General features: G+C 42.4%; 1 protein-coding gene across 2 annotated transcripts in view; it reads left to right on the forward strand.

The window, feature by feature from the left end:
* alkal1 (ALK and LTK ligand 1) overlaps positions 1-17,126 on the forward strand; it is a 64,033-nt gene extending 46,907 nt beyond the window's left edge. For both annotated transcript variants that reach the window (XM_080194931.1, XM_080194930.1), the window contains 2 exons: positions 1,916-1,991; positions 16,029-17,126. In XM_080194931.1, coding sequence (XP_080051057.1) covers positions 1,916-1,980 — 65 coding nt within the window. In that variant the 3' untranslated portion in view covers positions 1,981-1,991; positions 16,029-17,126. The remainder of the gene's footprint in view (positions 1-1,915; positions 1,992-16,028) is intronic.
* Positions 17,127-17,630: the final 504 nt, after the last annotated feature.

Here is a 17,630-nt window from a genome sequence, read left to right on the forward strand (position 1 = left end):
TGTGTGAATGTCATTGTGTCAAGGATGCCAAGTTCATTAACATCTGCTGTCCCTTGGGTAGTCTCTGAATCAAGAAACAAAATGAAATATTCCATCAAAAATTTAAAATGATCAATTTTCAAAGGTAGCAAGTTACAATTTCAATGTTCTTATCGCATTTTCAATCTTTGTCCAACAGCATTAAGCTTCTGGAAATGAAAGTGTGAGGTGAGGGTTGAAATCACAAAGAGAGAATTTTAATTCTGTTTCTCCATTTTTTGGACAAAACTGAAAGATGAGGGTGTCAAATTTTGGGTTATCATCTTCATGCTAATTCCTTCCCAGAAATGCACTGACTACCAAATTGGATGCTGGTGACCTCTGGGAATGCAGCATGGTTGCTTGAGTTGGCTGATTAGGACCCCATAAATGAGAATGTAGGATGCAGACTGAAGTTGGTAAACAGATGGCCACAGCTTAGGTTTAAGGTATTCCATCCAGATTTTCAGTGGATTAACCCGTCTTTCCTAAATGTGCTGTGAGAATCGCTGTGAAACACCTGGTCTGGGAATCATAGCAGGCGACACACAGACCCTACAAAGGTCTGTTGACCTCGGGTGGGATTTTCCGGTTTTGGGATGAGCACGGCCAGAAAATCCTATCCCTGGAAATTGTTTTAAAACATGTTCATTGAATGGAGCCAGGAGGAACAGGAATGCGCAGACTAGCTTTGCAAAATACTTTGACATCTGCCAGATATCTTCCCATTTGCCACTGCATCCTCTCCTCACCCCTCCTTAAACATACTGAGTTTGGTAACTGAGCTGGCTGGAGTTGGCCAGGTCCCAAAAGGCTAGAAGACACACAACTAGTGTCTGAAATTCTCTACTTTCTTACAAATGAAACCTAAGGCCCATTTTCTGGTTGAGCTTGAGGCTGGCATCTTTATGGCCGACACACATTTTGCACTGGAAATTGGTGGGAGATGCATTTCTCCCATGGCAGTATAATTGTAATTAATGTGGGGAATTGTACTCGCTAATTTAATGATACACTATTACATCTGAAAAATACTTCAAAAATAAGCATTTGGGACATTCTGGGAATGTGAAAATTGCAACTTGAAGCCAAATCTTTTTGTAACCTTGATTTTGCTAAAAAAAAAGTTCATTTTTTATACTTGTGTCCCCTTATTTCAATAAAATAAGAAATCTTAGTTTAATTTCCTCACAGAATCATGGAATAGCTAAAGCACAGAAACAGGCCATTTGATCAGAAAAACGTGTGCTGATTCTTTGGAAGAACAGTTTAGTTAGTTCCACTCCCTGACTCTTTTCCGTTCCATTGCAATTTTTTTTATTTTGCGTGCTTATCCAATTTCTAAATCTGCCTTGACCACTCACTCAGTCATAGCATTTTAAATTGTAACCATTCACTCTGTAAAAAAGATTTTCCTAATGCTGCCTTTGGTTCTATCTGCATCCATCTTCTAATTTTTGACTGTTATGCCAATGGGAACAGTATATATCTGTTCTGTCTAGATTCCTGATGATGTTGATGTCTTCTTCAAATATCCTTTCCACCTTCTCCTCTCTCCAGAGAAAAATCTCAACTTCTCTAATTCAGCCTCACAACTGAAGTCACATCCCTGAGAACCATTCCCATCAATCTTTTCCAAGCATTATCCAAAATCTTTGCATGCTTCCTAAATCATGGTGCTTTATTGAATATTCTATTGGAGGCAGATCAGTGAAGGACAATCACAATTTCGTTTGGAGTTTAAATTTCTGGACTAGGCTCTGTTTTTAACAATGAAGTTTAGTAATTTATTAAAATCATCAAGAATTTTCTCCACATTTTGAATAAAATTGTTAACAGAAGTAATTATTCTCTAAATATTTAATTACAAAAATCCATTGTGTGCTTTCTGTTTCAGACTATAAAAGATGTGCAAGGTTGCTAACAAGATTAGCTGTGAGCCCTTTGTGTACACAACATTAAATATTTGCCATGTAAGTATACAGTATATGCATAAAATGATCCTAGCTTTATGTGATGAAATTCCTTCGTTCTGTTATGTGAGCACAGTGAACTGGATGTCCCACAGATAACCATGCCAGAACATTCGGAGTCACATAAGATCAGTTTATTTGAATAATTCTGAGAGGTGCCAACTTTACCATGGTCACACTTTGGATGTTTACTGGAACAATGTTCTCCAAAAAGATAAGCATTAGCCAGACGTGGTGAGTTGGCAATCCAGATATGGCTTATTAACTGATTTCTGATTAACAAATCAGAGAACAATCATAGAAACCCCTACAGTACAGAAAGAGGCCATTCAGCCCATTGAGTCTGCATCGACCACAATCCCACCCAAGCTGTACCCCATATCCCTACATATTTTACCCACTAATCCCTCTAACCTATGCATCTCAGGACACTAAGGGGCAATTTTAGCACGGCCAATCAACCTAACCAGCACATCTTTGAACTGTGGGAGGAAACCAGAGCACCTAGAGGAAACCCATACAGACACAAGGAGAATGTGCAAACTCCACACAGACAGTGACCCAAGCTGGGAATCAAACTCAGGTTGCTGGAGCTGTGAGGCAGTAGTGTTAACCATTGAATTGAAAATTGAATTGACAAAATAAGAACTCACAGCCATGTTACTCATAAACTCAATACTTGTTCATGTAGTGCATATATATAAACTTAAACCTTATTTATAAATTTGCAGAAGGCTGGGAAGAAAATATACAAACAGTTGCAACTGTTTCTTCATTTTTGCAAGTGCTGTATTTCCTCGTTTACTCTCTCTCTTGCGGTATGAGTTTTTAATTAAAAATTGCAGACAAACTACACTCAGATTGTCTCTATTGTCTGAGTGTGCAGAACATGGGTCCTACTAAAATTAGTGGATGTGGTAAAAACAGACTTGCTGTAACTGCAACTCTGGCTAAAGGATAATGCTGCACTAGAGGAATGAAGATGCTTGAAACTTCTTGGGAAGGGAACAAAGTTAGGAAGGTTGTTTGAAGCTAGAACTAACTTTAGAAATAGGCACCCTTCAAAAGAGATGAGGGGCTGAAGATGTTGGCTGCAATTCTCCTGAGTCGGCACAAAGTGTCCATGCCAGAGGGGAAAGCGGAGTGTTTCCCCTGGCACTGGCAGCTCCTGATAATTATCACCCACCTGATAATCGCAAATTAATGCATCTCAGGAATCACATTGGCCAACCCCACTTTTCAGAAAAGCTAACCAACATCTTCAGCTCCTCAACATAATGTTTGCAGACAAGTCCCCTTCACCCAAAAACAGAAATGGTGACCCCTCCCCCCCTCCACTGCAACCAAAGAGAGCACTCCCAACCCCTCAGAAAAGAGGGATATCCTCCCTCACCCTCAACATTCAAATAACAGGTCACCCCTGCCCCACCTCCACATCACGTAGGGATGAAGGTTACCTGATCTTCGGGCCCCCCTTCAGACCCCGCCCCCTGGCAGTGCCAATGTGCAGACACCTTGGTCTGATGCCTTGGACCTCAAGGGGCAGGGGGAGTGAGTAAGGGCGAGGAGGTAGCTCCTGTGCTCACGTGCTGCTCTGCTGCTGCAGGCTGTTAGGGTCCTGGCGGTTGGGTGAGCTTGAGGCAAAGGGCTGACCTTGCCACTGTCCCCCAGGATGGTGGTCCCATGGCTGGATTGCCCATTCTAGTCCTGGAAAAGATATGTTCAATTTGAGGATGGTTAATGTGGATACCATCCTGGGGTAAGATATTCACTATTGTGGATATTCTCTGAGACCTTTGCTGTCCACTTTAACCTCCATGCCTTCAGGACAGCTGGCAGGCTTCCAAATTACAGCAACACTCCATTCTAAAGAAGGGACTCTCCTTTGTCTGTTTAGCAAGCTGCAGGTGTGAAAAGATCTCTTTCAAGTCCTCTGACTGACAAAAGTCATTCACTTTAACATGGAATTCCCTTCTCCACAGCTGTTCACTTAGCCCTGGTGTTGTAACATAGCATTTATTTTAAGATTCTCATTCTGAATGCCAAGAGCCTTTGAAATACCTTTAAACCCTTTGGTTCTAGTTCTTTTAACTCATTTGCTGTGGGGTGACTCAGCAGCACAGTGGTTAGCAGTGCTGGCTCACAGTGCCAGTGATCCAGGTTCAATTTCTGGCTTGGGTCACTTCTGCATGGAGTTTGCACATCCCTCCCATGTCCATGTGGGTTTCCCTCCGGGTGCTCCAGTTTCCTCCCACAGTCTGAGGGACATGCTGGTTAGGTGCATTGAGCTAAACAGATGCTGGAATGTGGTGACTAGGGGAATTTCATAGTAATGTCATTGTAATGTTAATGTAAGCCATACTTGAGACTAATAAATAAACTTTATTTGTTTGACAGCTTAATGGTTTTTACTCAGCGTGCAGTCAGCTATTTTTATTTACCTTTCCCTTCACACTTGAATGCATCTCAATTATCCCCACCATTGTTCCAAACCACAAGAGGAATTGGAGAAGAAAATTGGAAGCACTTAGCTCTTTCACAATTATTTGCAGCTGTGACCATAAGCAGCAGCAGGCAATTCCGAAAAACTAAGTTCTTTCAGTTGTGATAGATAACTGGTATCGACATGTCTGCCAGTGATGATCCCCCAATTTTTTTTTAATTGTTCAACAGTGTTGTATCATTTTTCTACTTAAAATATACATAAAATTACTGTGAAGTGCATTTTTCCTTCCACTTGTCAATACCGTCACAGTGTCTACTTGACAACAATGCAAAATAAAGGCCAACGCACAAATATTCCAAAACAATCCTATAAACCAAGCTCCCGAGTGCTGCATACAATTGTCAAATAATCACTGTTGTGAATTCCTTTCGCGCCTGTGTGCTATGTATCTTTGTCTCACTGGTGCTCTGATTTAGTGCTACTCCAGTGGTTGTGGCACAGCTGGCTGGTGAATGGCTACTGACTTTCAGTGGGTGAGCTTGCACGCTGCCTGAGGATGAACTCGAGCAGCACTGGCCAGAGGAGGCCCAGCCTGGCCTCACTGCACCATCCAGCATGGGAAGGAGCAGTCTGGGCTGGCTGAGAAACAACAAGAGCGCTGGCAGAGTAACATTGATGAAAGGACAAATTTTGCGATCCAAAGAGAGTGCAGCAGGTTTGTGTTCCACAAAGTCACTGACCCTTTCTGGAATGGCAGCTGTTAATAATCTGATGGAGGAGCCCTGTTTGCTATGCCTGCAGCCTTGAAAGTGTGGAAGTTAAAATGCTCAGATTAAAAAATTCATGTCTTCTCTGTAACAGCTCTGTAACAGCTAGTAAAAATGTTAAGCAGTTGCAGACCTTCAAGGGAGTCAGTGTCTGCAATTTCAGCTTGAACAGGCTAATCTTAACTTGCAAAGACCCCATAACATTCTGCTTTTCGACTTTCACCAGAGAGTGAGCAAGACCAGATTTTTCCATAACAAATACCAAAAGTGAGATGTGGGGATTAGCAAAAGTCAACGAATGAGAAAGGGTGAAAAGCCAGGATTTAATTGGCAAATATGTATGCCAATGAAGGATTTGAAAATTGCTTGCTTCTCATTTGCTGTAATTGATGATAATTGCTAAGTTGTTTTTCTGTAATGTCAGAACCACTTGCATACTTTGTGCACAAGCCATTAAAGGCCATGCATTGGATGTATGGCGTCTAGCATTTTTTGTACAAAGAGTCAACTAAGAGTGCCTAAGGTTGCTGGTACCCAGGATTTCTGACAAAAATAGCAGATTGAACAGCAACAAGTTTAACCTTCAGGTGGGCAGCCAGAGCCAGTGTAAAAGCAAGTTGACCTGTTGTTGCAGAAGTCTGAGATTTCACCGCGGCTGCACTGGATGCTGGGACAGTGGACATCAGACTCTGAATTTATGGTTCAGCCTGATAAGTGGGCTAATGGATTTCCAGGGTGGAAAGGATGGAATCCAAACTCTGCCAAAGCCTTGTGTAATGTTGATGCTGAATCTGCTGTGCTTCTTGATATTGACAACAGCATTTCAGATATACCTGCCAATGTACCAAACATTACATCTTGCATACCCATCAGTCTTTGGTTGACCACTCCACCACTCATTTGTGTCCTCAGTAACACAACTCATTTGGGATTTCACCCTGCAGTACCCACTCTGTCCTTTCCTCCTGCTCTGGCTATAGCCTAGTGGTGTCTCAGTCTACACAGATCCCCCTGTGGTTAACCCTCCAAAGTATGTACATTCTCATATCAGTGCTGTTGGCTGCAAGTGTTGGAGTAGATGATAAAATTTCTTCTTCATCGGTATCCTTCTGTTCTCCCTGCTCTTGCTGTTCTACCACTGCCTGCCTAAGTGGTGCTTTTGGAGATGTGCAAGGATGAAGGCACAAGGATTGGGTTGTGTGAAGAAGAAAGGAGGAAACAATGGGTGCTTGTTTACACCATCTGAAGCTTGTAAATCAGGAGAGATTGTGAATGAGGGGTATGCAGAATGTGACCAGGTGGATTAGGTATGAATTTACGATAATTTTTTATAGTTTCAACCATGTAGCCATGCCTGTTCCCCATTGTTAGTGAATGTGATGTAAATATTTGGGTGATGTGAGTATAATCGTGTGCTTGACATTAAGGCAACATTGACCAAATGTGACATCGAAGAGCCCAAGCAGAAATGCAGTCAATGGAATCAGGGAGAAAACTCTCCACTGGTTGGAGACATACCTTGCACAAACGAAGATGAATGTGGTTGTTGGAAGTCAATTATCTCAGTTCCAGGACATCACTGCAGGAGTTCCTCAGGCTCAACCATCTTCAGCTGCTTACCAATTAACTTCTGTCAATGATAATATCAGAAGTGGGTGTGTTAACTGATGACCCCACAATGTTCAATACTATTCATGATTCCTTCGATCTTGAAGCACTTTATGCCCATGTGCAACAGGACCTTGGCAACATTCACGCTTGAGCTGAAAAGAAGCAAGTAATATTTGTGCCACACAAGTGCCAGGCAATGACCATCTCCAACAAAGGGAGAATCTAACCTTCTTCCTTTGGCATTCAATGGCATTACCAGCACTGCATTTCCCACTATCAACATGCTGGAGGTTATCATTGGCCAGAAACCGAACTGAATTAGCCATATAATTACGATGCCTACAAGAGCAGGTCAGAGGCTGGAAATTCTGCAGTGAGTAACTTCCCTATCTGATTCCCCAAAGCCTGCCCATCATCGACACTACACAAATTGAGACCGTAGTGGAATACTCTCCACTTGCCTGTTGAGTATAGCCTGTTGAGTCCAGAATAAAGTAGCCTGCTCGATTGGCATTCCATCGACTGTCTTTCCACCACTGACACACAGTAGTAACAGTGTGTACCATTTACAAGATGCATTGCAGGAACTCACCCAGGCTCCTTCAACACCACCTTCCAAATCATGACCACTACCTCCTAGAAGTACAAGGGCAGCGGATGCATGGGAACACCACCAACTGCAAGTTGCCCTCTAAGCCACTCCCCATCCTGAATTGGAAATATATCACAGTTCCTTCACTGTCATTGGGTCAAAATCCTGGAAATCCCTCCTTAACAACACTGTGGATGTACCTGCAACACATGGACTGCAGCAGCTCAAGAAGGCATTCAGGACAACTAGTTATGGGCAATAAATACAGGTCTAGCCAGTAATGCCCACATCCCATGAAAGAGTGAAAAAAGGTTGAATACCTGAGTGTGCTCAAACTGTGAGATTTGTCTGTGAGGTTTGCAGCATTCTATGTGTGTGAAAGTGCTGTGCTGTTATGAATGTGAGGCATGTGAATCACAATTGATAAAAATTGTGCATGTAGATTAGTATTGGGAGTGTGGTGTGGGGCTGATGGTTCAGTTGGTAGGATTTGACAGCTGAAGTTGTATTCGCTAACCTCGGCCACTCTTGTGAAATCATTGAAAATATTTCACAATGCTGCATCTGGGCAATTTGGCCTAGATTTCCAGCATTGATTGCCATGGCTATCTAATCCTATTGCCTTTGGAAAGTGTAGTAGTGAGCCCATTTAAGGAGGTGAGGTTTTGGAGGATCATGTGACCCCACAGTGACACAGTGGTTAGCACTGCTGCCTCACAGCATCAGGGACCCGGGTTCAATTCTGGACTCAGGTGACTGTCTGTATGGAGTTTGCACATTCTCCCTGTGTCTGTGTGAGTTTCCTTCGGGTGCGCCTGTTTCCCCCCACAGTCCAAAGATATGCAGTTGATTGGCCATAGTAAATTGCCACTCGTGTCAGGGGGACCCGTAGGGTAAATACATGGAGTTACAAGGATAGGGCCTGAGTGGGATTTTGGTTGGTGCAGACTCGGTGCCAAATGCCCTCCTTCTGTACTGTATGGTTCTATCATTCTATGATTTGGCCAATGTGACCAAATCATGTGAATACTGGGGTTGAGTGTGTGCTCTCCCAGGTAGTCTAGAGACTGGATTTGAAAAATTTGGTAGTATTTTTCTCATTCTCTGTAAATAGTTGTTTCTGGTAATAGTTATTTTGTTATTCTACTTCGTGGTCATCTTTCTAAGATATTACAGAAAGGTTGTCTGGAGGCCTACTGGCCAATTGTGGTTAAGAATATCTCCTCCACCAAGGCATCCAGTGCTGAATAAGAGAATGTGGAAACATACTCTCTCTCCTACTTCACCACAATTCACTCTTGTTCCCATTCACACTCTGTGGCCCAGACACGTCGAGTATCCAGAATGTGCTGGCCCTTTAGGAGGTTGTCTTTACTTAATACAGGATAGATTTAAGACAGGCTTGTCAAACCTTTTCACATGGGAAAGCCATGTTTCAATTTTTTTCATTCTTAGGGGAAATGTTGTGAACATTTAAAGAAAATAAGGTTTGGCACAACATTAAACATGATTTTATTTTAAAAGCTGACATATGACAAGGATAAAAAAAACACAACAGGAAACCGACTACTTAACACTCTATTTTTAAATTAAGACAACCATTCAATGATGAGAGAATGTATCCAGATCATTCCCAGTCTCAGTGTGGTCACCCTCACCATGGTGTGAGTGAGTAAGAATGTCTGTGGGTGTGTGGGTGGACGAGAACCCTGCAATTGGGAGTAAAGTAGGCATAAGTAATCCCCTTGGCCTTTTGGCTAAGATCAAGTGCAATCTCAACATGCTGTACTTGGTTGAAGTCATTGGGTTACATTTTAGCTTCATTTGAAGCAATTTTTTAAAGCGGCATCTTGGCCTTTTGGTTAATATGCAAATGAGATCAAGCCTTGGAGGAGGAGCTACACCTACTCCAATCAGCTTGGATTATGTAGATCAAGCCCAAGACAGGAGGTGAGAGCCCTGTCTTGTCAGCTTGGATCGGGAATGTCTCAACTTGTTGGGACTCTGAATTGGATTTGATTTGATTGGATTGAATTGGAATAAAGTATATATTAAAAAAATCCCCTCGGCCTTTAAGCTAAGATCAAATGTGGTATCGACATGCTGTACTTAGTTGAAGTCATTAGGTTACATTTTAGCTTCATTTGAAGCAATTTTTAAAAGCGGCAACTCAGCCTTTTGGCTAAGATGCAAATGAGATCAAGCCTTGGAGGAGGAGCTACACCTCCTCCAATCAGCTTGAATCATGTAGATCAAGCCCAAGACAGGAGGTGAGAGCCCTGTCTTGTCAGCTTGGATTGGAAATGTCTCAACTTGTTGAGACTGAATTGGATTTGAAGGGATTGAATTGGAATAAAAATTGAAAAAAAGCAATCCCCTCACTCTCACTCCCTCTCACACACATGCTCACCCTCTTCCTCACACTCATGCACACACTGCCTTCTCTCACACACACATACACTTACTCTCTCCCTCACACTTACACTGCCTTCTGTCACACAGAGATACACACACTTCCCTCACACTCATCACACACTGTCTTCTCTCATACAGAGACACACTCACCCTCTCTTTCACATACAAACAGGCCAATCCTCACATACACACACACCCCTCTTTCTCTCACACACACTCAACACTTCTCTTAGACACAGGTACTCAGCCCCTCACTCTCTCTTACACACACACACACACATATGTAGACCCCCTCTCTCCTTCCCACTCTGATACATACACTTATACCCCTTACTCATTCTCACACACACACACACTCTCACTGCCAATGGCGGAATTAACCATTAGGTTGAGTAGGCTTAAGCCCAGGGGCCCAGAAGGGAGGGGTGGGGGGAGAAAAAATATGGTTTAACCTTTTACAGCGTGAATAAATTTTCATAAGTATGCCCCGTGGATGAATTAATGTGACAAACAGCTATGAATAGAGGAGCTTACCCCCAGACTTGTACTACATGCAAATACAAAATAATGAATAAAAGGGCTGTAATTGATTTATATAACTTTATGATATTATACATGTAGTACATTATACATAGTATAATGATATAAGTTATCTAACGTCACAACGCCACTTTATTCTATTCAACGAAGGGTGGGGCAGGGGGGCAAGGTCAGTGGGCCTTACTAAAGTTCAGCCTAGGGGGTCCGGGTGGTAGTTAGTCCACCACTGCTCACTGCCTCAAACATTAAACTCTCTGGCCCAGGTCCCTTGTACCCTCTCTGCCCCACTGCCCTGTCCCACTCCCCAGCCTCACTCTCCAGCACATTGTTTCCATAGGCCCAAACTCAGTGCCACTGGTGTCCACTGTTTTTCTGAATGTAGATTGTTTATCCCAGTGTTTGATGTTGATAGGCTCACTCTCTAATTTTCCAACTTACCTTTTTGACCAGCATTTTCAAAACTGGCTCCAGAAACTACATTGAGGGGCTTTGTGCGCCATACTTTGGACAAGCCTGATCTAAAATGTAGTAGCCTCACATGAAAATGGGCCTCCAGCATGATTGGAGCTGAGTGCACGCAATGATCATACAAATTAGCAGGCAGCCCAAATTTGGCCCACTGTCTGTAACAACCGTGGCTAAATTCCCACTTCACAATCCCTGCGCTTGTTTTTAGGGATTGTCTAATTTTGCCTCCATTATCTTTTTGTCATTTTACTTGGAGGCAGCTTGTTATTGTTGGCCATGTTAGTAGATGGGAATTCAACGCACTCACACAACATCACTCCGTCAGTTAGTTTAATGGGGGGCTTAGATGAAGTAGGGTGGGAGGAGCTTGTGTATAGCAGAAATTAGTTGGGCCAAATGGTCTTGGTTTTTATGCTGTAAACTTGATTCAGTGCTGAGAAGATTATATCCAAGAATATTCAAGTAGCTATTCATGGAATATTTAACAGGGGATAACTTACCATTATTTCACACATTGTTAATGGAATATTTTATTTGCCAAAGAGTAGGAAAAGTATATCAGTAAACTAGGATTTCGCTCTTCCTCTGGCAAAATTGAAGGTGCAGTTGCATGACCAGCTCTGAGGAAATTTCTGGCCAGGACTTTATAAATCAAATCAAATCAAATCAAATATCGGTAAATGTTATATTTCTGCATTCTCACAGAAATAAGCATTACTTTCCTGATGATAAAAACGGGTGGGATCTTGAGCCCACTCTCTCCATCTCCGTCTGGTGATGGTGGCTCAAAATGTGGAGAGTTCCAAAAAACGTGTTTCTCAATGGCATCATGGTGCCTTTTGCTTTTGAATGAACCTCGCCAGCGGAATGATGTGGAACACGCCGAGGAAGAGCGGGAACCTAATTTGAATGTATCAGCAATCATACCCGGTATTAGTCAGCAATCATGCCAGATATTGGGACTGCAGTAAATACTCAGTTGCCGCTGGCATGACATCATGTTAGTGCCATTTCCAACAGCTGTCCATGGTGTGAACCTGGCACCATCATCTCCGAGGGGGATATCAGAGATGAGTGCTCAGGTGGCCATTATTTCTTGTGCAGTCCAACACTCAAGGAGCACCAGGACGAAGGCTGTGGATGCACAAAAGTGGGGCTGGGGCTGGGGCTGAGGGTCACTGTCACCATCGAATGGTGGGGATGGGCAGTTGAGCGTTGGGGGCATAGGTGGACAGCTCAGAGCCCTTACCTTCCCTTCATATCAGGTGCCCCTTGCTCCAAGGGGATGTGCTGACTGCCAAGCAGGCATCGCTGCCCAGTTCCTCCAGGCTGGTTACTCTTCAAGCAGTAATTGAGTGGGTGCCCTTCCTTGTTGGAACTGCAAACCTTGTGGAAGGTTCAGTACTGGGTGCAACTGTGAGGTCCTGGAGTCCTGCTTTGGAAGAGACCAGGCTGCAAGGGAAGTGTGGGGTATCAATGAAGTTCAAATCCACTTCTGTGCAAACCCTGACACTCAGAAACAGTATCCTGAGGGCATTTCTGGCTCTCAATTAAGGCTGTTTAACTGCGCAGCATTAAAAACCTCAACGAATGAGGCTGTGTCTAGGAAATTGCTTGAAAAGCTAATTGCGTACTTCTTAAGACTCAGGTGCGTCTCATCAAGATGAATGTTGTTGTCGAGCGACCATCTGATGATTTTTTGCATAGTCCAACATGCTGGTTTAGTATCCAAAGCTAAATCGAGTTGCACAGTCTGGGGACAAAGGTTAACTGTTTGGAACATTAAGACCCCAAAGAACGTCAACGTGTCTTTCAATTTGAGTCTAGCAGTGCACAGCTTGCACTGTGGAGAACCTCCAGACAAAGTAAAATGGTGATAGCTAGCACCACTACCCCTGCTCAATATCATGTCTAGCACCATTTTGGATGCGCCCTGTCAGAATACAGACCTCATTGTCATTCATTCTCTCTAATACACTTTAGCTCTATGCAAGGCCAGGGCCTACGTCATTTGACGGTGCGGGAGAATGTATGGGTCAGATGTCATGAGACAATAGAGGCTTACCAGTATTCATCCTTTTGGAATACAGAAGAAACTATGTGCAGATGTGGCAAATGTGTCAGAATGGGTGATGTGAAGGAAAGCAGAAATTCACACACCTAATGGGAAGCACTGGGATGGAAGTCACAGATGCATGGAGTGATGAGGGTCAGAGCTCTGTTAGGACTATTCAGTGCTCACGCTGCTGTTCTCACTCTGTCAATGCATGATTCAGTTAAGTTGTCTTTTCTACTGATTAGGATTGCCCAGCAGTAAAGAAAATGACATGCTGATGCATGTGGCCAGGACCAGCGTCCTACAGCTGTTCAGGGAGCAGGTCACACACGGAGGAGCAATGTTGGAGACAGTACTAGCTAAGAATCTCTTGGTGTTGATATTTCTACTTTGAGATGTCCAAGCTTCAGTACTGGAGAAGATTGCAACTGTCCCTGGGGGACATTGGGCCGTGTCTGCCACATCCTGCACGAGCTAAAGGACATCCAATACCTGTGGCCCTTAAACTCATAGCCTCTCTGAACTTTTATGTTAGCGGCTCATTCCAGGGCGGCACAGACACAAATGTATTAGGGAGATGACATTTGCTTTTTATGCCAGGGTTTATCAACTTTGACCAGAAGCAGGCAAGCCAGAACTCATCAGCAACCACACAATATGGTTCATGAAGGTGTGTACCCATTTCCCAGGGAATGCCCATGATAGTTACATTTTGGGCTGCTCGTAAATCTCAGCTGTCTTTGAGAGAAAGCAGGGGCCGGAGGAATGGCTCTTCGGGAACGAGGGGTAACCACTCAGAGGTGGCTGATGACACCAGTGCAAGGGCTGCAAGCACCAATGGAAACTCGATACAATAATTGGTGCAATTAAGTTTAGAAGTGGCAGGCGAATTAGAGGGAGGCGTCTTATGTCCATAAAGCTTTTGTCAGAGAGTCTTAAGATCCGGTCAGAAATTACGCCAGAGCTATCAGCAGGATTCACTCCATTTTTCTCACTGGAACACAGACACTTTGCCAAATTCTGGTAAGATCTCTCTCCCCAAATCACCACCTGCTTTGTTGTAATGCATTAATGCACAATGCACAATGGTGTAGTAGTTAGCTCTACTGCCTCACAGTGCCAAGAACCTGGGTTCAATCCCTGTCTTGGCAGACAGTATGGAGTTTGCACATTCTCCCTATGTCTGTATGAGTTTTCTCCAGGTGCTCCGGTTTGCTCCCACACTTCAAAGATGTGTGGGTGAGGTTGATTGACATGCTAAATTGACCCTAGTATCAGGGGATTAGCGGAGTAAACATGTGGGGATGCAGAGATAGGGCCTGGGTGGGATTGTGGTCGGTGCAGACTCAGCGGGCTGAATGGCCTCCTCCTGCACTGTAAGGATTCTATGATTACTGTAATTGTTGTAATAAAAGCACAGGCCAGCCTAAAAATGTTGTATTAATAGTTATGTCTGCTGTAAAATGATTCCTGGCCCCAAGTGTTTCTGCCTGCAGTGTTCTGTTTTTTGAGCTAATATATTTCCAGAAGAATGTTCGTAGGATTACAAACTGCCTGTTGTCAATTTATAAATTAAGAATATGTTCAAACAGATCTTTGCTAAAGGCACATTTTTGGTAATTCAAAGATGTTTTTGTTCATTTATGGGATACGAGTGTCGCTGGTTGGGTCAGCATTTATTACTTATTCCTAATTGCCCTCGAACTGAGTGACTAGTGAAGCCATTTCAGAGGCAGTTAAGAGTCAACCATGTTGCTGTGATCTGGAGTTACATATAGGCCAGGCCTGATTAGGATGACAGATTTCCTTCCTTCATTAGTGAATCACTAGATGGGTTTTTACAACAACAACACTCATTGTTAGACTTTTAATACCAGATTTTTTACTGGATTCAAATTTCCGCCCCTGCCTTGGCGGGATTTGAACCCTGGTCCCTAGGGCATTAACTTGGGTCTGTGGTTTACTAGTCCAGAGATAATCTTTAGCAATCATTCGCTAACAAATATGATTGTGCACTTAAGAAACTTTGTGTTATTTATCATGGGTTCTGTAGTCCTTGTGTGGCTGAACAGACCGATCCAGTGATAATACCAGTTTGCTACCAATAAAAGTGAAGTTTATTTATTAATCACAAGTAAGGCTTACATCAACACTGCAATGAAATTACTGTGAAATTCCCCTAGTTGCCACAGTCTGATGCCTGTCCGGGTCAATGCACCTAACCAGCACATCTATCAGAATGTGGGAGAAAACCGGAGTACCCGGAAGAAACCCATGCAGACATGGGGAGAAGTGCAAACTCCACACAGACAGTGACCCAAGCCAGGAATCAAACCCAGGCCCCTGGCGCTGTGAGGCAGCAGTTCTAACCACTGTGCTACTGGGCCAGATCCGGTTTGTCTCTGCTTCCCCAGCACTGCTCTATGGGTTTACTCAGCATTAGAGCTGGCAAATATTGTGATGGTCGTGACTGATGACCCTGAGTATCTCTGCAATTCATTGGTATTACGTTGATTAGATTCAAAGCCCAATTTCGAGGAACTTTTAGGCTTTTGCCTTTGGCATGCATTCTGGGCCTGCAGGCTACTCTGCACCGGCATCCATTGTCAATCTAGTTTCTCCTCACCAATGTTGCTCTATTCTGTATGAGAATCACATATGTATTTACTTATTTTAGCTCTATATCAGAATAATTAGGTTGGAACACAGTAAGGAAAGGAGGAACACAAAAAGGATTGTCAGCACTCCAGGCTCAGGTTTATGGGTTGAATGACCGACAAATTGCTTTCCAAAAAGTTATTGGGTAACATGAAAGGCCTAAGGGGAGAGGATGGAAAGCCATGAAAAGAATAAAAGAACTGGCAAGTATAGGAGATGATGTAACTACATGGGAGAGTCAACCTAAGGGTAAAAGCAATAAAATAGAAATGCGGCAGGTTGGAAATAAGAAAATATTGGCAAAATGTAGTGGGTATTGAAATGTCCAAATTCATCCCCAGTGGGGTTTCCACCTGAGTTCACAGACCTCAGTTAAACTGTAACAAATCAAATTGCAGTAAATGTATATGGTGAATAAGTTCTTTATGTCGCTCAGACCTTGTTGCATTTTAGTCTCTAAATATTAATTTTAATTTTCTTGCAGACCCAAGTCGTTGAAGATGGAAATGTGATTTGCCTAGAAAGTGCCTTGAGAATTTTCCCAAGATGGATCCAAATTATAGCTAATATTGTTTTGGTTTACAGCATTGTTTGTTTTAATTACTGAATGCTTTTTATTTTCATATGTGTGTGAAACATTCCACTTTTTGCGTTAATTAAACATATCTTTGATTTATAATTTCATATAGAATTCAAATAGACCAATTATTTATTGAAATACTTTGTATATAATGATCTGCACTGATGAACTATTGTAAACAATACAGAAAATCTCTGTTATATGAAGCAGTAGCCTTTATAGATTCTCATTTTATTGTTGTGACTTCTAAAAAAAAACGCTAGCAATGGACCAAAGCAGTGAAGTTCCAATATCAGCAGTCCTGTTAGTTAACAAAAGTGCCAACAAGCATGGTACTTTTGAAGGTATAGATCATTGTTCAGTTTTTTTTGTGTAAGAAAGAGACCTGTGTGAATCCCAGAACTTGTGGAGGTCAACTGAGATGAAGGTACAGTTGTTAGCACAGCAAAAGGTCACTGGATGAAGACTTTCCATTTTCCCCAGTTAGTGTCAAGAGTTTATCCTTTTTCAGTGACATGTGTTCATGCTGCTGATTGAGAGCATTCTGCACCACAGGTAGTCAGTGTTTGATTATTGTATTATAAAATTTGAAGATTTTTCACAATTTGAAATGGGCCAATATGATGTGGTGATTATTTTACAATGACGTATGTCGTTGTATGATACCTCTACAATTTTGTTTAGACTTGTTTTCATTATTTGCACTGATCTTGAATGCAATGCAATTCACTTTCTTTAGGAGCTGTAAAATGAACATTATCCCTTACTCATTCTTCCAAAATATTGGTTTGATAATTTAGTTCTGATGTTCTGATACAATGTACTGCACCTTGAAAATTTAGGCTCAAAATATACCATGCTTTAAAATAGTATCTTGTAGTTATTATGTATTTCCATAGGTACTGGCACTTATGTAAAATGTTGCAAATGATGTAGATAATGCAAAAGACTGGAATACTACAGAGCAGTTCATGGAATAAATTATAGTAATAATGAATAATACTTTCTGGTATTCTATATTTGTGGCAAATCTTCGGTGGAGAGCTTGGGTTAAGACAGTGCTCTCATGGTGGTCAGAGGAAGTATTACAAATGCTGCTCTTAGAAGTTTTGATATCAATTTCAAGTCCTAGGAGAAGTTCATCCAGATTCATTGCACTTGGTACAACCAAATGACAATCACAGAAGCAAAGAATTATTGAAGTGCTTAAGGAGGCCTTTCAGCCCACTGTGTGTGCACTGCCTCTGCAAATGAATAATTTACCTAGTGTCATTCTCTTGCCTTTTCCCTGTAACCCTGTACCTCTTCCTTTTCTGGTAACAGTCTAATTCAATTCCCTTTTGAATGCCATGATTGAACCTACCTCCACCACACACTCAAGCAGTGCTTTTCAGATTTTAATCATTCCCTGAAAGGAAATGCTTTTTCTTGTGTTGCTTTTGCACTTTTTGCAAATTATTTATAAGAACTAGGAGCAGGACTAGGACATCTGGCCCCTTGAGCCTA

This window comes from Carcharhinus amblyrhynchos, chromosome 8, assembly GCF_965287045.1.
Source record: "Carcharhinus amblyrhynchos chromosome 8, sCarAmb.v2.hapA, whole genome shotgun sequence".
Classification (NCBI taxonomy): Eukaryota; Metazoa; Chordata; class Chondrichthyes; order Carcharhiniformes; family Carcharhinidae; genus Carcharhinus; species Carcharhinus amblyrhynchos.